Source organism: Artemia franciscana, chromosome 13 (genome assembly GCF_032884065.1).
Source record: "Artemia franciscana chromosome 13, ASM3288406v1, whole genome shotgun sequence".
NCBI classification, from domain to species: domain Eukaryota; kingdom Metazoa; phylum Arthropoda; class Branchiopoda; order Anostraca; family Artemiidae; genus Artemia; species Artemia franciscana.
The window spans coordinates 47,700,203-47,721,914 of record NC_088875.1 but is presented as its reverse complement, the minus strand read 5'-3'; the positions used below and the strand labels follow the sequence as shown (position 1 = coordinate 47,721,914).

General features: G+C 38.3%; 1 protein-coding gene across 3 annotated transcripts in view; it reads right to left on the bottom strand.

Annotated features, from left to right (window-relative positions):
• Positions 1 to 21,712, bottom strand: part of LOC136035020 (peroxidasin-like) — a 326,937-nt gene that overhangs the window by 1,332 nt on the left and 303,893 nt on the right. For all 3 annotated transcript variants that reach the window (XM_065716607.1, XM_065716606.1, XM_065716608.1), the window contains 4 exons: positions 19,522 to 19,900; positions 9,151 to 9,268; positions 7,737 to 7,951; positions 4,611 to 5,008 (listed from right to left, as the gene is read on the bottom strand). In XM_065716607.1, the coding sequence (XP_065572679.1) occupies positions 4,611 to 5,008; positions 7,737 to 7,951; positions 9,151 to 9,268; positions 19,522 to 19,900 (1,110 nt within the window). The remainder of the gene's footprint in view (positions 1 to 4,610; positions 5,009 to 7,736; positions 7,952 to 9,150; positions 9,269 to 19,521; positions 19,901 to 21,712) is intronic.

The window sequence follows — 21,712 nt, the reverse complement described above, 5'->3', positions numbered from 1 at the left end:
CTTGAAAAACACCTCTAGGATTCTTATTCTGGGGTATATCAACGTCTTTATTACTTGATGGCCTGCTACCCATTCAAAATTTTAGCTTTAAACTAACTTGATTTTGACACTTGACACTTCACTTGACACTCCTGGACGGTAATCTTCACTTTTAACATCGATAACTGCATATTTATAAGCCCTGGTATCATGCTTCGATCTGGTCAGTCTTTGCTTTACGATAGTGCTGTTAATAAGGCTGGCCGTCTTACCATATGAACACATGTTAACTTCTGGGCAATTTTATGACCTATCACAATTTTTACCAACGCGAACATAAAAAGTCCCAAAGCGAAAACCCCTTTTTCTACCTGGATTCTTGTCTATTTGTTCCTGTTGCTATATTTACTCGTTACCGTTACTGTTATTTTCTACCTTCTCCGTCAATCGGTTCTATAGGCGCATATACCGCTGTGAATCATACCTTGTGTATCGTATCAAAGTGAGCAGCCAGAATTGTATTATTAATACCTTCCCAATATAAGCAAGAATTAGAAGCTTCCATATTCATCTTGACCTCAACTCCCTGCCTATATTCCCGTCCTTCTTTCCTGAATAAATAAATATTATGTCACCTAGTTTCAGGTTTCTTAATCCAAGGAGATGAGTTTCTGAAACTCCCAACACAACTAGTCCAAAATGTCTGAAATTCTTCCGTCAAAATGTCAATACGGTAGTAGAGCCCCCCGGACTAGAATGTGTACGCATGGCATCTTCGTTCCACATAGACCATTGTAGTTCCCTTGACAGGTTATAATTGATGCCTCTGCTCCTAGTCTCTGGAGAAAACCCAAGTGTATAAACCCTACTGTGGCAGAGTGGTGGCAATTAGCTCTCTTTTGAATAAGACTGTGTCCGGCAAATCATGCACGGTGTGTTGGCGGGCTTTGGGCCTGTCTGGTCAAATAAATTCCCAAGAATTCCTATAAAGACAACAGGTAATAAGATGAAAAAACCAGTATGGCATTTTCGGCAGGTGATGCGCTCGGGGGCTCAACGCTTCCTCTGAAAAATAGGCTCGTCGGCAGTTTTTTTTTATTAAAGTCAAATACTCTGTCTAGGATGTTAGAGTAAATGCTCAGTAATACTTGTGAGTACAAAGACATTCTTAGCTACTGAAATTTACGGTATAATTTAGACAATGTCTGTTTATCTGAGACTATATTGAACAAAATAATCGACAAATAAACGACAGACCTACCATATTTCCCTATATTTTCTAAGTTGTGTTTGTTTGAGACTTACCATAATCCAAGTAAACTCTTCGTTCTCATAATCCCGGGCTGAATGATATATCAGCACTCACTAGAGTGGAGTTAAGGCTAGAGAAATGCCCAAAGACACAAGCTATGAGTATTGTCAGAGTTTTGGCAATGTCGTGAACCGAATATAGCTGTCTTGAAAGCTATCCTAAGAAGACACTTGATCATAAATGGTGGTGACTTTAATGCTTACATCGGAAGGAAGTTATCCCCAGGTGACCAGGCTGCTACGAAAGCCATCCCAATAGGAGACGTTATTGTATCTGCGGTGAATTAAATGCTCGCATAAAAAGGAAGTTATCTCCGAATGACTAAGCCCTACATGGGCTCCGAGCTAGGTATTCAAGAGTCAACGCTCTAATGCAGTTCGTCACAGATCATAATTTAACGGTAACCAATAGTTAGTTTCAACATATACCGTGTCGTAACTTCCCGTAGTATTCCAGATATGGAGGATATAAATCCTAAATTGACTACTTGCTGCGGTTTTCAAGACAGAAATTGTCAGTGATAGACTGAAGAGTGCAACGGAAAGCTGATATATGGGTTCAAAAAATGGATCTGACCATCAAATGGTAAATACGAAAGTAAATTAAAGACAGACAGCTAGACCTCGATCAAGTACTCCTCATTGTTTCACCGTGGATAAACTTGAAGACGCCACTATTCTAAACCACCCATTCCTAAACCACCCACTATTCTAAACCACCCATCCCACAACCATTTTCAACTTTTATATCGGTTCTCGCCTCTCTTGTGTAAGTTTCCGGATCTCGAAGGGAAGAGAATTGAGATCTCTTAGATCTCCCATATCCTGTTAACGACGTCGCTGCTTCCTTCATAGGCCGGAGACACACTTGACGTTTTTTACCGAGCGTTTCTTAGAGACATATATGATAGGATCGAGACGGTCACATTCGGCAATAAAAAAAAAAAAAACACTCAGTAAAACAAACATCGACAGCAGCAAAGCAGCTGTCCATTGTCACTACAATAAAACAACGGCAAAGTAAACGGTAGTTTATTTAACGACTACGGTGAGATGGTGACTTATGGAACGAAATAGAAGCGGACACACTCAGCTTTTTTTTTTACCGCTAACGACTGCTGATGAGAGTGTGTTTGTAAATGGTGCATCATAAAAGAAAAAGAAATGTAAGTCATAAATGAATTTCTTTCCTCGGAAGAAAAAAAGATGCTAGATAACTTGATTAGGAAGTTCCCAGAAATGCAAACAAATTTAAAGTGTCAGGGGTTTGTGTCCAAATTAGCCCCTGACTTCAACCCTATACAAATCAAAGCCTAATTATCATAAATAAAAAATGTATATTAATCCAATTTATGTGCCCTAAACTAAACACTATTTTAACAAAATTTGAATTCATTTACATTAAGAAAATTTCTACCTATTGGTGTTCTGAATAGCTTATAGTTTAACTGCGCCCTCCCCCCTTCCCCAGTGCGTGAGGGAGGGGGCAAAATTTTTCATTTTTTCAATTATTTTCAAAAATATTAAAATGCTTTCCCCTTCAATCGGTGGCGGAAGAACGTTAATGCCAGGAGTTGTTCTCTTATCATGTTATACACAATACTGTGAATGAAATTAACTATTGTTGCACAGTTTCAGATCTATAAAGATCTATAGTGATTGACTGATGTTGCGATGGTAGAATGTTTACCGGCCAGTCGGTACGCACTAGAGTAGTGACGGCACAAAAAAAGCTCCAGGTGTGTCCTGGGCCTAGGCTGCTAAAAATGGAAGCAGAATAAATGGTTGTCACAAACCACAATTGATACTGTCACAAAATAAAAAGCCAGCAACAAAAGGTGTGAAAAATTCAAACAGATGCGGAAGCACTACCATCAGGCTTCCCCTGAAAAGGTTGTAAGGGAATAGAGACACCAATATTGGCCAACCGTTACGGACAATACGCAAGCGGCAACTGCACGCTCGGATGCTACTCTGAGAAGCGGTAGAAAGGGTCAACCAAACTAGTGGCAAAAGCTTTTGAAGACTAAAATTAAGGTCTAATATCAAACAAAGATTAGGTCATAAAATAATGGCGGGAGCATGGTATGATGTAGCAGATATTATAAAGAAACGCCGGTTCAAATGGCTTGGGGACATTTGTTGTTGACCCGAATAATACCTTATGAGAATCAAAAACCTGCGTGCCACTTCCCTCTTCCAAAAAACGCCCATGCGGCGAACAAAAACCTGACTAGCCACAATCAAGGCCCACCTAGAGCCCTTGGACAATTTCCACCAATAAGGAAGAAGATGGGAGCCGTCTTGGTTACAGACTGTTACCCCCATGACTGAAGAAAAATCTGTATGGCAAGGGAAAATCTGATAACTTCCAGGATACAGGGATAGCTAACGGAGCTTTTGTCCTGCTCAAAGGAGAAGTAAGTTGTTATGTTGCAATTTTCATGTTGCTTAAGGTGCTGAAATTGCTGTAGCCTCAAGAAAGGCTTCACCAGTGCAGGCCAAGGATCAATAGCTCCCACAAGTCTCTGCAAAGCGCTTTTCCGACTAAAACTGGAAAGCAAGAAGTCCCCGGGACCTCCAATTGCTTTGTGCAAACCTGGGCCCATTCTGGCAAGCCATTACTTCCCACTCACTCTATGTTGATACCTACAAATATTGCACTGCGATTTGGAGGCAACCTATAACAAATGTATGAAAATCTATAAAAATTATTCATTAGTCAAAATTCAGTGTAATTCTGTGTCGTTTGCTAGGCTATTAATTCCTTAAGGGTGCCACACCTCAAGGTGACCCCGCTGTGCTGTTTTGGTGCCACATTTCTGGTTAGAAAGTTCTTGAAAGGTCCACCGTGACTCACTACGAGACCCGCGCAAGCAGGGTTCACAACCATGAGACCACAAAATTTTGAAAATTTTGTCATTTTCTTCTCTTTCTGAAGATGACTTTCAATTACAAATTTGACCCTGTGGAAAGGTCTATTCTAGTTACATCATCCTAGATAGCTTGAAACATTTTGCTGACAGATTCTCAAAGATCAAAGTGCAATTGTCACAGCATCATTTAGAATAAACTCAACTGTGACGTTTGACAAAATAGAATAAATAAAAAGAAAAAAAATATGAAGTTAGATTAAGAAATCAAAACTAGGGTGATTTTCGGCTAATTTTTTTTCTGGAAAAAACAGCTAAAAACAGAGCAATATTTCCGTTGTTTATGTTCCACTGGGTTAAAATCACCCTGTTTTGGTTTCTTAATGATTTATATTTTTTTCTTAAAACGCATTTAAATTCACTGCTAAATGCAAGTGAAAATCTTACCTCACAAATACAATCCTCGCAGTTACCATTCTCCCATCTATCTCCAGAATTTCTGAAATTGCCCGCATGGTCCCTACATTTTTTCTCAACAGATTTTGAGCATTTTGCTTCTAATGAATGTACTTTCTTATGCAACTTTCTAATCAGTGATTGCATATGTTCTATCACAGCTTCTAGCCCTTCTATTCTTTCTTCGTTTATATCAATGACGTCATCAATTTTCTCTGAGTTTATTGTTACTCTCTGTTGTATACTACTGGCAGAGCTCTGAGATTCAGTAAAATTTTGATGAGATATTCTTGTGAGTTCTGAAGAATCGCCAATATCCGTTGGCAACGACCTTCTCGATCGAGATTGGTGGCGATAGATGGCGTCAAATTTTCCAGAATTTTCACAGTCTGAAATTATGTATAGTTAAATCATAAATAATAATTTTATTATTAAGAATTTAGCCATAATTAAGTAATCAAGTGATTAAACCTGCACAAAACAGACTAAAATTCTATTCAGTTATTAAATTTAAGCGTTCGTTTTGTGAAGATGAAATATGACGAGCATTGATACTTGTACGCTATGGGGTTTGAATCCACCGACATGTTTATCCAACTCTTAAAAACTTAACAAAAATGAATATAGATAATTTTTTTATTCGTTTTTTAAAGTTTTTTTTGTACCCCACCCGAAAAAAATCTTTCGGAAAATCCGTCTGTTTTAGTAAACATCTTCCAAACAGTACTGTGTACAAATAATGTGGCAGAGCAACTGATTTTAAAAGTTTCGAAAGGAGATGGTGGTTAAATTAACAAAAATTTACCCAAAATCCGAAAAAAAGAATCACCAATATCCGTTGGCAACGACCTTCTCGATCGAGATTGGTGGCGGTAGATGGCGTCAAATTTTCCAAAATTTTCAGTCTGAAATTATGTATAGTTAAATCATGAATAATAATTTTATTTTTAATAATTGAGCCGTAATTAAGTAATGAAGTGATTAAATCAGTACAAAACAGATTAAAATTCCATTTAGTTATTAAATTTAAGCATTCGGTGTGTGACGATTAAAAATGACGAGTATTGATACCTGTACGCTATGGAACGGGGCAATCTCATGAAGAGTGGCCCAAGGGATTTATCCCAAAAACAACCTTCTGATCTGCCATGAGGGTCAGGTCTGAATTGACAAGCAAATAGTGTACCAATCAGTGAATACACACTAGAAGCAGCCCTGTGGGAGACGAAGTTAAACGGAGCTAAAACTACCCAGGAAAGAGAATTTTTTTGTGTGCGCATGACAATAAAAACTAATAGTCGGCTCTGTCTGTCGCATGTTTTTTAAATAAATTGAATTTGAAATTTGATAGAAAGAGAGGGATAGTGGAGGCTGATTCATGGCAGGAAAAGCGGAGAAAATCGATTTTCTCCGCAAATTTCTGAAGTTAATGGTTTTGAGTAAGAGAAAAATGAGTAAAATAAGAAAATTAGGCTGCAAAAAGTGTTTAATAAAGAGTGGACAAGGTATAAAATTAAAGAGGAAAGGATAAATTCCGCGTAGCGTAATACATTGCATTAAAATAGTAGCGTGTTCATTTAGTTAGGTCTCAAAAACGACAGAACAGAATAAATATAAATACTTACAATGTTACCTTGTTGATTTGAGGTAAATTAAATACTAAATTACAGAGGAGGAATCGCAAGATGAGGCTCGGACATACGATATGGGTGCGTAAAATAAATGTCTGCCTTTTTCTTTCTTTTCATTAACATATCTTTCGAGGTACATCATTCGCCTTTTTTATGAATAGGACCAAAAAATATATCGAGTGAAAATTCTCATGGGCAGTAAGGCCATGCGGTGGGCTATTCGTTCCTATAGATGCACGTAGTTCAAACAAGACAAACGTTTAATTATAATACTTATTTACGCTGCATTAGTACAACTGCTATAGTACTGTATTCCTACAATCTGTACGCGGGGACCACTTAAGGATAGGTGGTGATCAAAAATACCTAAGCCCGAGCCTCTGAGGTGTCCATCATTTACTTCTCTAAGAATTTAATACTTTGGGCGCAAACATTATCGATATTCTAGTTGGGTTAAGAGCATCGGAAAGAAACTTTGGGCACAGGTGAAGGCAGAGTGAAGTTCAGGAGCTGACAGGAAAAAAACAAAAATCATCTGCACAAAGAGTTAATGCCAGTACCGGGGTCAGTAACAAGGTCACTAAAACATAATAAGAAAAATTAAGAGAAACAGGATTAATTTAAATAAAGCAGTCACAACGAAATGAAAAAAAAAAACAAAAGAATTAATTACTAAGAAATTTCCGAATATTTCAACTCCAGATCCCAGAGCCTTCATCAACGGGAGAAAAAAGGACAGAGAAAACAAAGTTAGTTAAATCAACTACAGACAAAGACAAAAAATCACACACAAGAGAAAAAAAGACAAACAAATAAATAAAACTCACGTCTTAATAAACTTCCAAAATATGGCAAAACTGTAATTACAGAAAAGACACCAAAAATCTCTAGTGGAGCAGATATGTCACCTTTATAAATTCAGATTGGCAAATGGAATATAGCCAAATCAGATTGGCAAATAGTAAATGGATTGTCTCTCTTAATTTTTCGTAAAGGAAAAGCATTACGGTTGTAAATAATTATTAAAACATAATAAAAAAGTCTGATGCAAATTTTTGGGACTCATTTTCAAGGTAGTCTGGAACGCATTTTATCAATAATCCCGCTCTGGGATAGGCCAGAAAGAAAAGACCTGAAACATTCGAGGAAAATGCCACGTACACCAAAATCTGAAAATTTATTCATGAGTAACTTATAATCAACAGTTCCGTATTTGACAATCAAATTATCAGCTACAGCGCTAATACACGACTATTTACGCAAAAAATCTAAATGAGTCTAGGATCTTCCAGAGAGTATCAGCCCTCATCTATAGATATTTTGATTTTGGTTTTTTTTTAAATATTAACTTTTTTGCTACTTTGAGAAATTTGGAAACCTTTTTTCATGCCTTCCTTCCTTCCTCTAAATAAGTTTTTACTTATGCAGCTGGATATACAACTATTTAAATGTTTCTCTGTCATCAAGAAAAGACAAATGTACTTACCTTTACAGCATTCAGTCCAGAATCTAAGATCTATTTCTGGAATTAAGTTGCATCTTAGAAGTGGAGACAGTTCGCCATCTTTTGTTAATAGAAATGCATTTTCAACCATTTCAGCTATATCATCACCTGAGTCACATATAACTTTACTGAGAGTGGCTTGTTTGATTTGCACTAATTGGTCAGGCTTAAATACCCCAGGGTTTTCATACCAAAATCTAGAATATTTTAGCCAAATTAAAAAAAAATCCAATCAAAATAAGTTTTTAGAAAATGAGAAAGGCTTCAACAAATTACCAGGGATAGCGTGAGAAGGGCCAGTAGGATTATATCCCTCCTCACAGAAGCTGAACTATTTATAGAGAAAATACGTGTCAGAAAGTAAAGTTTTGTGTTTATGTTAGTTTAAAAACGTTTTTTGTATTGACCCTTCCCAGAACAATTCTTGCCACACCTCCCTCCCTTACCATTGCAATATTTTAGTTCTACTGCAAGAAGTAAAGAGACATTGTGAATTTCCAGGTTGAGCGGAAGAATGTAAATTCATTTCTTAATTTAGTTTGGGTATTTCCTACTTTATTTGTGATTTTTCTTCAAGGCTGAATAATGCACATCATTCAGCTGCTACTACTAATCGAAGACCTCAGATGAATAATAAAAAAACAGGACTACGCCCAGCATTATTTTTCGGGGGCGGGAATTACCAAAGAAGGGTTATGCCTCCCATGGAATCTGTTTAACCGTCTCAAATAACTTTTTTTACCTATGTTTTTAAGACCAATTTAAGAGTCGGGAAATATTTTAGTTTTGAAATACGAATAGTCTTTTTTTCTACATGATTATATAAAGACTAATTTTCGAGTCGAAGAAATATTTCAGGGGAGGCTTAAACTTGGTACACTTTCCCCTTGGATACAACCCTGATACAACATGACAGCTTAATGTTACCTTAAAATGTTACCTTGTTAATTTAAGGCATATTAAATACTAACTTACAGAGGAGGAGTCGCAAGAGGAGGCTCGGACATACGATATGGGTGCGTAAAATTAATTCCAGCCCTTTTCTTTCTTTTCATTAATATATCATTCGAGGTACACCATTCGCCAATCGTAAAAACAGGGCTACGCCCAGCATTTTTTTCGGGGGCGGGTATTACCAAAGAAGGGTTATGCCTCCCGTGGAATCTGTTTAACGGTCTCAAATAAGTTTTTTTTTACCTACGTTTTTAAGACCAATTTAAGAGTCGGGGATATATTTTAGTTTTGAATAGTCTTTTTTCTACATGAATATATAAAGACCAATTTTCGAGTCGGAGAAATATTTCAGGGGAGGCTCAAACTTGGTACACTTTCCCCCTGGATACAACCCTGATACAACATGACAGCTTAATAGTTTATCATGTGTCATTACTCTTACCTGTCTCCGTCTCTGAGTCTCTTAAACTGATCAACTAAGAGACATCTGAAAGTTGGTCCTACTTTTGCACCCTCTATGGGATCCTCGGCCATTCCACCGACCCAAATGTCAATATTACCTATAAATAATTAAAGTAACGTAAAGTAAATTAAAAATATAATATACAAATGCTAAAATGGAATAAAATAGACACAGTTATAAGCAGGTCATAACGGTGGAGGGGAAGGACTATTGAAGCGTAATTCCTTATTCCCTCAGCTCGAGTGCGAAACCTGTTTTTACTTCTGATTTAATAATTATCGTGCTTTAAAGTAAATGGCGTCAGTCAAGCATTTTGATTAGTTGTTTGATCCGTTTATGTTCGGATCTTGTTTTAGAAGATCTCCCTCCTCATAGTTGCTCTAATGACCTTCAGCCCCTCCCCCACTTCATTCACCTCCCAAGAATATATTAGCCCCATTGCCCTATTGTTTAGCCTGTAAATATGAGATCCTTTTCCAAATAACACATGGAAGATTACGGATTATAAATTTTTTTGTTTCTTTTTAAGCGTACTTTAAGCGCAGTTACAAGGATGTTTTTCTGCCTTAAATGCAACGCTACGCATAAATCACCATCTTGCTGGTCAAGTTTGATGAAGATGTGAAATCAACACATTTTTTCATGAAAGAGGAGAAAAGCTGAGTATAAACTTGATTTATGGTGGATGTGTCAGTGATGATTACAATATACAAAGTCTAAAGCTGGCTGAACTGTTTATAACTGCTATTGGGAGAGATGGGATGGTGTGATGGAAAGGATAGCTTAACTATGTAGATTGCCGTTGTTGTTAAGCAAAAATATATCATCATCATATGCTAAGTCAATGTGATAGAGCAGAAAAACTTCTTTTGAGGAAAAAATTTTTAAAAAGTAATTTCTGTGGGTTTTTAATTGACATAGTCTTTTTCATTGGTTAAGAAAATCATTTCAGTTTTTCTTTATAAGTTTATCAATGCAATCTTATTCTTCATTTCTGGCCCAAAAAAGTGTTTGAAGCAACTAGCCCGCCTTTTAAATGTGAACCCCCCTTAAAGCTTCAGCTATGTATTGGTCTATTTGGGTAGGTCTACTATTAACCGAAGAGAAATCCATTTTTAATTGAAAAAAGAACCAATACGTTCATCATCATTATCATCATGAAATTTCTTGAAATTCAAAAGGCACCAGCGTCTTGTTGATAATGTTGTTAATTATAGGGACACTCTATCCCCCTATGTACAGTTATGATACCACTCTATAGAAGCATAATTCTTTACACAAGACTCTTGAGACCCAATTCCAGCTATTCCTTATAAATTAAATTACAGAATAAATCAAATATCAAATTACATGGATGATTTGATTCTTTAAATGTAGCCACAATTTGAACGGGGAGGGAAGATTATAAGAAACTATTTGAAGAAAATAAAAACTTCATGGGAGGAAGTAAAGAGTGAAGCCTTGAACAGTTTGGGCGGAGTGTGAACGTTTACAGCTGTCATTGCCTCAGGTGGCTTTGTGCTATGATGAGTTATTAGTAGTACAGTAGCTATGTAGTCACCACCTCCCAATTAAAATGTTTTATCAAAAACGTTAAATGAAAGAAAAAACACTAAAATGTTTGCACCGGCATATGCTGGTAATAAGTTCAGTTGACAAGATGCAAGTTTATTTGAACATGAGAAACAAAAATAGAAATCGAACCAGAATGAAAAAAAAATTGAAACTGAAATCTTCCTGCTTGTTTGATACAGGAAATTTCAACATAGTCATACATTGATCTTTTGGATGGAGGGTGAGGCGAGGGGTGGGTAATAGCCGAAAGCCTCTGTGGTTAAGTACTTATATGGAATGCTCCCATGTAGGTAAAAGAACTTAAGGGAGTAAAGACCTGGTATATTGTTTTGAGTCTTTTTTGCAATTCACATATTAGGAGCATTACTCACGATATCTTTGAAGCGTTTTCAATTACTGACCATTCGTCAATGTTTTCTGTAAATTTAAATCACTGCATGTCAAATTAATAGCCAGCCTCTTAAGAACACAAAAATTTTGGCGCCACGTAGCGTTTACAAAACCCACTTCTTAGAGATGAAGTTAGAGTTTTCACATGTAAATATCTTAATAATTTACTTCCCCCTTCGTCCGACAATATTTTTTTCATTAATAGTAATCTCCATAGCCATGATACACGAGGAGCATTGAATCTAGTACATCATTTAGAAAAATGATAAGAGGTTCCTTTGTAGCAAGAAATTTTGCTCCCTGTGTATGGGATATAATACCGGTTGCTATTCGAAACGTAAGTCATCTGGTAACCTTCAAGGTCGCAACCAAGAGATGTTTCCTTGCCAAAAGAATAGAAATTTGAATATGTTTTATATAAGTAGAATGGTTGTTGTATATGTGTGTATTTAGTATTATTACCAAGTAAAATAACATAAAATAGTATTTTTTAGAGAATACAGAATAGACTATTCCCACCTGCAGCCAACAAGCCCTCAGTTTTTTTAGTAGGTGCAGCTACTAAAATTTTCTGTATTATTTTCTAAAAAAAAAATATCCGTCTATTATTATCTATCTATTATCTATCCTCATAAAGGTATATACACTTTTTTTAATTTTGCTCTTACAGGCACCAGTAATCGTTAGCAATGGTAAGGCCTTTGTTAAAGCCCTTATATGATGCTTTGTACGGCTCTTGTTATATGTATTTTTACTTTGCATTTTTACTCTGTACTGGTAGCAACAGTCAGTTGGAGTGGTTGTCTACTTTCAGAATCGTGCAGAGGAGGTGACATATAGCTTTATTGTAAGGTTTTGTAAGGTTACTGATAAGTACTAAATCTCTGGTTATTACCAATCCTAAGCAAATTTTGGCTAATATAATTTAGAAAACGTCACGTCGTTTTAATTTAGTGTTGGTTTTGTTTTGGTTTGGAACCATATTGAATTTAAAAGAAGTCCTTTTTAATGGAAGCAACCAACAACATTTATACTTAAACAAACAGAGGGATGTCACCACCCCCTGTCCTCCCTCCACTCTTAACGCTGAGGTTTTGCTAATGCTGAACTGAAAGCTTTTATAAGCACAACAAACATAACTCTTTGCTAATTGCATGAAACTCTGTTTTACTTTTGTTTCTTTTTGAATTTCGGTACATAGAACGCGATACTTCAGCAAAAATAAATTTGGTGCTTGTCAAGCTAATTTTCAAACTTCTGTTTTTTTACTCAAGTTTGTGACGTGCTCCGTTTGTGCTGACGTGGCAACTAGTGAACCTAGACACAAGTCACTAGCTCCTTAGATGCTATCTGAAGAAGAACCGAGTAGAATCGAAAGTGGCTAAATTTTGATTCTACAGGCTTGTCAACGGTTATAGGCTTTTCTATAGGCTTGTCAACGGTTATAGGCTTTTCTATAGGCTTGTCAAAAATTGGAGGTGTCCCCACTAATTAATTTCTATCAAGCTCTAAAGAAAAAAAAACCTGCAAATTTGTCTGGCCTATTCATGTTAAAAGGTTTCAATGAAGGCACAGTAATTTTTTCATCAAAGAATCTGCTTGTGTCTGTTGTTAATACGCATTTCATTGCTATAGGAAAATAGCATTGGCTTACAACCTGGGAGAATGACCTTAAGTGGCAGAGAAACTATGTTAGTCCTCCGACGATTATTAAACTATAAACCAATTTACAAGTACAGATAGATACAATAAAATTGCAAGCAGTAGGGCTTTGTAGGGACAGTAGCCACCATCATATCTCCAGGGGCCCCACTAAGGACTCATTGAGAGCCCATGCATAGCATCGAATTGCTTATTTTAACGAGTTGTGTAGGTTACTTCACAACTTGTGTAGGTTACTAACGAGTTGTGCAAAGGTGCTTGTGTAGGTTACTTCAGTGAGTCGGGGGTACACGGAGGGATACAACCAATACAAATAGCAAGATTCTATTTCGGTTTGTTCTGATTCTCCATTCAAAGGATATAAATGAAAAACACTGGAAAATGTACACTAACCTAGTTATATTGTTAACTGACGGTTTAATAATGTTCTGTGCATTAACTTGAAAGACCATATACACCAATTTCAATAGTATTGCAAATTTGGCACAAAATGACACCGTGGTATACTCCACTTGTTAAAACCGATAATGACAATTGGCTCTCAAACACAGTCAAGAAAAGCACAATCGGAAAACGTGTACCGATATTTTCTTCGGTCCTACCGAGAATCTACCGATCTTATACAGCCTTTGTCCGATAAAATCGGATGGACTAACACCAAATATAGTAGAGATATCTGGTCAGTATATGGTCAATATGTGGTCAATATATGGTCAATATGTGGTCAACATATGGTCAATATATAGAGATATATGGTCAATATGGTACAAATATGATACCACTCATGGGCGCACACTAGGCTGTGGGAAGTAGATGTTTTCGAAGACCACACTGACTTGCCATGACGATAAATGACAGTTCAATAGGGATAAATTCTTTTATTAGACAGTGAATAAACAACCAAATATTGGATATTTTGGTCACATATACATCGACCGGCATCAGCAGAAATACTTCTGCTTTCTACTGATGACAGTCAGTGTATATGTGACCAAAATATCCAGTATTGTTATTTTGTTTATTCACTGTCTAATAAAAGGATTTATCCCTACTTGAACTATTATTTATCACTGTAGGGAGTTAGAAGCCCCTCGCAAAAAAAATACTTGCGGGATTTTGTTTATAAGTATTTTAGTTTTTCGAATTCTGTTAGTTATCTTTACATTGTTTGTGGCACTGTTATATCTAAATTGAAATTGCAGCCCCAATTAAAGTCTCGAAGATCCACATTTTCTTTGATCTACTAGCACATTGCGAATCTACCCCCGTCACGAGTCTAAGTTCGTTAAATGGGTTATTTAAATGGGTTTTATGATAAATCAACTCAAAAAATCTACGGCAGACAATTGCAATATAGTCTGCCCGCTTTTCAAGTTTACTGATGCGTTTTAAGAATGAATCTGCCAAATTTATAAGATAATGGCTAGTAAAAGAATATGATTTGACTTGAATCAATTTTGCCAAATTACTAAATATGGAGTCAATTATATTTACAGGATAATAATGTGTGGTAAGTTATTACTTCTGGTTTAAAACCCTCTAGCCAAATTTGGAGGCCACTAACTATATAGGGTTTTACTGGGTGATAAAGGAATCTAGTAAGTCACTATGTCTGGTTTCGATCAGTGTACCAAGTTTAGAGTCCACTAAATTTTATAGAATAATAATGGATGGCAAAAAAATCGGTAAGTTTCCGTGTTTGGTTTGGACCAATCTTACCAAATTTCGAGTCCACTAAATTTACAGGACAATAATGGATGGCAAAGGAATTTGGTAAGTTACTATATTTGCTTTGGACTCATCTTACTAAGTTTGGATTCCAAATTTATAAGATTATGTGTGGTAAAGAAATTTGATAAGCCACAACATTCGAACTGAACTAATATTGCCAAATTACTAAATTTGTATTTCGTCAAATTCAATAGATAATTGGTGGTAATCGATGTGGTGAGTTACTAGATTTGGTTGGAAACAATCTTACCAGATTGCAAAATTACCCAATTTGGAATCTCCCAAATTTATAAGGTAATGGTATAAAAGAATTTGTGAGTTAACCTTATTTAGTTCGATCCATATTACCCAATTATAAAAGTTGGATCTGCCAAATCTCTAAGATAATGGGGGCTAAAGGACTTCGTACATTTAACTTATTTGGTTTGGATGAATCTTACCAACTTACCAGCTTTGAATTCGTTAGATAATGGGTATATAGGAATCTTTTTGTAGCTTCCAAGTCACCATATTTGGCTTTGACGAGTTTGAAAAGTATTACTTTGGTTGTGATGCTGTTCGTCCGGAATGATGCAGACAATGTCTGTTGACCACGTATCTCTGGATATGGGGTTTCCCCTAACTAATCGCTCCGATCAGGGTGGCCTCAACCTCATGAGGTGGGTGGAGCCCACCCCAGGATTCTCAGTATCCAGGTAAATCCTGGCTCTAATCAGAATCCAGGCCTAGGGTCGGTTGGGCCTGCAACCCTCCACCTGAAATCGATTGCAATGAATAGCTTAGCAAATGCCTCGGATGACCGATCTTCTTTTATCCCATCACGACCCTTGCTCGCCCCTGGACTGAGAAGTGACCAGCGTTTGAATCTCCTTGACCATGGTGGCCTCCGGATTGCCACCTGGAATGTATTGACATTGAACTTTCCCGGAGCAAAGACGCTTCTGGCGATGGAACTGAAACGATTCCGCATCTCTATTGCTGGAATAACAGACACCCACCTAGTCGGGAATGGGACTGATCCCATAGGTGAGGGATACCACCTTCTATGGTCTGGACAGACAACGACTAGGAGAAATGGGGTCGGACTAGTACTTGATAACAAGTCCATAAAGTGTTTACTGTCATTTACTCCCGTCTCGGATAGAATAGCTAATGCTCGACTGAGTCATAAGCAAGGAAAAATGACAGTCCTTGTCTGCTATGCTCCGACAAATGAAGCCGACGACGAAGCAAAAGAAACTTTCTACTCTGCCCTGGCTAATGAACTGTCCAAGATATCCCCCCATGATATTGTCATCCTTTTGGGTGATATGAATGCAACAGTGAGCGACAACCACGACCTATGGCGGCAAGTCATCGGACCAGTTATTCCGGACCCTCTAAATGACAATGGGCTAAGGCTCCTTCAACTGTGCAGCATGCATAACCTTGTCATTACGAACACGCTGTTCGCAAGGAAGGATATCCACAAATACACATGGTACAGCAACGACGGCCGTACCAAAAAAATGATCGACTATATCATTGTCTCACAGAGATGGAGATCCTCGATTAGTAACTGCAGGACGTACAGGTCAGCCGAGATTGGTAACACTGACCATCGCCTCGTTGTAGCTAATATGCGACTGAGGCTCCAAGCCCAGCGCTCGCAACCTAGACCGACCAAGATTGATGTCTCTCGTCTCTCCGATCAAGAGATACGGTCCAAGTATGCCATTGATGTCTCGAACCGCTTCGACGCACTCCTGCCATTTGAAAGTTCTGAGGACGCATGGATCTCGTTTAAGAAGAATGTCCTGGAGTCAGCGACCGCAAATATTGGAAGGGCGAAGCGTGCTAAGAAAGCGTGGGTTCAGTTCGATACGCTTGACGTCATTGAGCAGAGACGCAAGGCAAGGCTTCTGGGCGACATGCCGACCTACAGGCGCCTCAATGGTGTCCGCAACAAGCTGATACAGCGAGACAAGAAACTGTTTGTGGAAAGGAAGGCAAACGAGCTGGAGGGCGCAGCCATGAAAGGGGACGTCGGGAGCCTCTACAAGCACCTCCGTGACCTCTCAAGCGACAAAGCCCCCTCAGTTGCATCTGTTGTCTCTGCGGACGGCCAGCCACTTAGTGACGAGGCCGCTCAGGTCAGTCGATGGAAAGACCACTTCTCAAGTCTCCTCAATGCCGATGCTGTAGCACAGACTGACCAGGAACTCGCACGCCTAGCTGCCAGCACTCAGGAAGTGCCGTCAAATGAACCAGAGACTTCCTTCACGACAGCAGAAATCCACTCTGCTTTGAAACGTCTAAAGAATAACAAAGCGGCAGGCGTATGCGGAGTATCCGCTGAGCTCCTGAAGTATGCTGGACCGGCGATGTTACTTTGGCTGCAAATGCTGTTTTCCGTGGTGTGGCGCACAGAATGGGTCCCGAAGGACTGGCGACTTGGCATAATCCTGCCCCTTTGGAAGAGAAAGGGGAGCAAGAGCATCTGCTCTAATTACAGAGGTATAACCCTTCTCTCAGTCCCTGGAAAGCTCTTTGCCATGACCCTGCTAGAAAGATGCACGAGTATTCTCCGAAGAAAAAGGAGAGTTCAGCAGGCCGGTTTTATGCCAGGGAGGTCCACTGTCGAACAAATCTTCACCATGCGCCAGTTAATTGAGAAAACTAGAGAATTCAGGAGGAACGCATACGTGGCCTTCGTAGACTTCAAAGCTGCTTTTGACTCCGTCGATCGCAACTCTGTTTGGCTAATACTTAGATCAACGGGTCTACCTGATAAATACTGCAAGCTTTTTGAAAAGCTGTACGAAGAGACCGAGAGTTGCGTCCAAGTCAACGGAAAACGGAGCACGACATTCAATATCAAAACTGGCGTTCGCCAAGGGTGTGCCGCCGCCCCGGAATTGTTCAATTGTGTGATAGACTATGTGATGACAAGAACTACAAATCGCCTGCCCTTTGGTGTGCAGTTTGGAGATCGCATTCTGACGGATGCGGACTTCGCAGACGATCTTGCTCTCGTTGCCGACTCAATCGACCAGCTGACCGACGCTCTGGAAGTCCTGAAGGAAGAGGCAGCAAAAGTGGGGCTGAAAATCAACTGGCTCAAAACTAAGATTATGGCAATTGAACCCCCAGGTCCAGTCTCGCACCCTGATACCATAACTGTCTGCGGAACACTTGTTGAAGTCGTTAAAAACTTCACTTACCTCGGCTCTGTGCTGTCCAATGATGGCTCCGTAGACGAAGAGGTATGCAGCCGAATATCGAAAGCCTCTTCCATCGTCGGTAGACTCAACAGTCTATGGAGAATGCCGCACATCTCAAGGCGTACGAAAATGCGAATTTATAACGCATCCGTAAGCTCCGTCCTGCTCTACGCGGCGGAAACCTGGCCCCTCAAATCAACCATCCTTAAAATGATAGACGTCTGTCAGACGAAACAGCTTCGCCGGATCGAGGGATTCCGGTGGGATGATTTTGTAAGCAACGCAAGGTTGCTTACTCTCACCTCCCAGGTGCCATTCTCCGTCCAGATAGCGCAGAGGTCTCTCAGATGGTTCGGACACCTCCTACGAATGCCGACATCAACGCCAGCCCGAATAGTGTACGACTTCGACCCAAAAGCCCATGGCTGGTCTCGCCCGAGGGGCAGACCTCGGACAAGGTGGAAAGACAGCCTCGACAAATTCTTGGTGATGGCCAACATTGCTGTCGACGAGGCGCCTCATTTAGCAGCAGACCGGTCCGCCTGGAGAAGTCAAGTTGCGAAGCTCTCTACGCCGCACCCCATGCGGCAGGAGCCTTAAGTCAAGTGTGATGCTGTTGATTCTGAAATTTTTACTTTCTTGTTCCTGGACCCTTTGTCATGTACGAAAACGAGGAAACAGAGGAAAGAAGAAAAATATTTTTTTTTCATGGGATAAAAGTAAACAAAGATATGCTTAAAGAGCCCAATCGACATACTAAATAATTGTTAGTATAATTATTCCTTTAGTTATAAAAAAACAAAACTTTTATGGCTATTGCCATAAAAAAAAAATAGTGCAAAATTTTTTTCTTTTCTATACAGGAATTTTCTATTTCTTATTTTCGGGTCGAGACATGTTATACGTTTTTCAGAGAGATTCCATCAAGATTTAATTGCAATCAGTTCCATTTTTTCAATAGCCTGGCTGCCAATGACAGCTCCCACAGATGCAGAAGGATGCATTTAGTAAAGAGCTTATAAGAGGTAAGTTAATGCCCAGGTATCCCGAACTAAGTGGACATAACGAAAGTATAACAGTTCAAAATAGGGATGAAACCTTTTAACAGACAGTGAACAGATATAAAAATTTTAACTGGATATTTCGAACACATATACAGTGTTCATCTTCAGCAGTAAAACTCTGTATATGTGTTCGAAATATCCAGTTAAAAATTACATATCTGTTCACTGTCTATTACCGGGGAAGCAGATGAGACAGTGGTCGCCGGAATCTTGCCTTCCGACGGATTTACCCTGTGTCGATCTTTGGCAATAGTAGCAGTCCGATCTTACTGCTCAAATGGAAATGTTGTATCTGCTGAAATTAATTCCCAATTTACAATTTTCTGCTTTACGAATAGTTGTTAGGTGTAACTTGGGATGATTCGAAAAGACAAGAAAAACAAGTATACTTAGTTCAACTAAATCACAGCTTAGATACCAATACAGTTATGAAAACTTGATTTATTTTTGGGACACAGTGCGCGGTAGCGATGGTAGCGGCTGGAGAAAGGAAACTGGCAGCATAGCTTAGATACCAGTATTGGGATTTAAGCTGTGTATGCAACAAAACAAAATTGCATTCCCGCCTATGGTGTTGTAGTACGATCTACGCGTCGGAGCGCGGGCTTGGAGGAGGCACCAAGTTCAGAGCTCTGTACCAAAAGCTTCTCACGGGCAATATAGGAATTTTCGTAACTGTATTGGTATTCAAGCTGTCAACTAAATGCATTAGTTTAAATACAAACCAGGATGTCCATATAACTGCTGCAGCTTGTTCCTCAAACTTTGAGATTTGATTTCATTTCGTAGTTCATGGAAGTCTTCTGCCTTAGGAAGACCACAGTACTTTCTCCATTCATTATAAGAAGGCAAACCGTGCTCTCTTCCACGCTGAATATTCAAAGCTGCTAAGTCTAAAGCCACTAAATGAGCAGGCCTGAATAACTGCTCAGTAAGGTCGGAATTTAGCAGTTCATCTGAAAGTCGTAATTTAGCAGGTGATGCAATCAACCCTCTTAAGATAGGGTCAATCCCACCCTCTTCTACAATACGCCATGGTGAGAAGAAGGCTTTGTGCAATGGGAGGTTCCCTTCAGCTATTGGAAGGAAAGAGGAGTTGAGTCTCTGAAAAAAAAGATAGCACTAATGTATCAGCTTTCATTCACTTGTGAGAAAGTACTGAAAAGATATAAACATAAACAGGATACAGACAAATACAAACATAAGACATAAACAGGATCAAGTGAAAAGAAAACTGTAAGAAAAACTATTCCCTGTAAATGGATATATACCCTTTTGGAACCTGCTTATCATTTTTTAATTTTCAAGTTTGTATTTAACTTCGTCTGTTTAAGAGTCACACTTATATCAATCACTGTGTACAAATAATAACATGACTCTTGGTTGTTTGAAGGAAAGTTTGGTGTGGTCTTGGCATAGGAAACAAAACTTCATTTTTTATTTTGAAGTATTTTTTTTTTATTTTGACCAAACTTAAGGTGGACAGAAAAAAGATCAACTATCTGAAGACTGAATGTGCAGTATTGACATGTGACAAAAAATAAAATTAAACAGCCGAGAAAACCAAGGGTAATGTCAGCTAGTGGACAGAAAGAAGCGAAAATAACAGAAGTAAATATTTCGTTCAGAACTTCCACCCAGCCGTCTTCAGAACTCAAAAAGGAAGGAAAATTAACCTTTTGAAGTAACTTTTAAGAGAACAGAGCAATGGAAAGACTGTATATATATATATATATATATATATATATATATATATATATATATATATATATATATATATATATATATATATATAAACAAGCCAGAATAAATTAAAGTCTATTCACCAATTGGATTAGGCAAGAATTATCTGCTTAGTGATTGACTTTGCTTGCCTACTGACCTAATTTTCGTTAAAGTGCGGCTAAATGATTTTAATTTAAACTGAAGAAAAATTATTATTTGAATCCTAAGCTATTGTAAACTGGGTTTATATGAATATCTCCAGTATTTAAAGCAAGGTCTCTATTTTATGGATTTTTTAGTTTCAATTGCCCTCCTAAAGGAATTTGAGAAGCCATTTAATTCAAATATTAAAGTTACCTCGTCAAAAAGCACTAAATGATCTGGATTTTCAACGAAATAGAGGGCCAAAGAAGAATCAATATCTTCATTTTTATTTTTAAGCTCGTATCCCAGGGAAATCTTCTGTTCATGTCGTAGTTCCACAGGGAGCCAGCGTTTACCCTTCCCTCCAGAAAATATCCCCATGGAGAATTCCCCCTCCTTCATGGAAATCCCCCCCACTTTCCACCTTGATAATTCCAGATCTTCATAGAAGGGAAATTGAAATTTCTACTTTCGTGTTTAAGTCAGGGGTAATCATGTTGCATTACCTATAGTAAAGACCCATATGTGTTCGATGTATTAATGCTTGTTCATTTATTTTTCCCCGAGGCACTTCATGTGGAACATGTTGTCAAATAAACTTTAGAGGGGGTTTACGTCAATTGTTATTGACTACAATATCTTTAAGAAATTCTTATTTTAACGGCCCTTGTGTTTCAGCAATTGTTTAGAAAAAACCTTCAGATAGATACAGAATTAGTTCTAAGGGAGAGACGAGGGAAGGTTGGAGGTAGAAATTCATATATAATCTTCAGGGCCGTATCCAAAACTTTTGTTTGGGGAGAGGCTTCAGAAGAGGAACTGTCACTTGAATCAGAATCTGAGCCTGAAGGGGGGGGGAGCTAGATTTGCAGATCCTGTGGAAGACAGTCTTAATGACTGAAAGTGACTGAATGTTCTGCTGTTAAGATCCATTTCTTAGTTAATCAAAGTCATCAAAGTGGTACAAACCACTTTATTACTTGTATTCGGTTATTTTATAAATAGATGAATAATAGCATGCATTTGATGTGGGGAATGTTGTTAAAT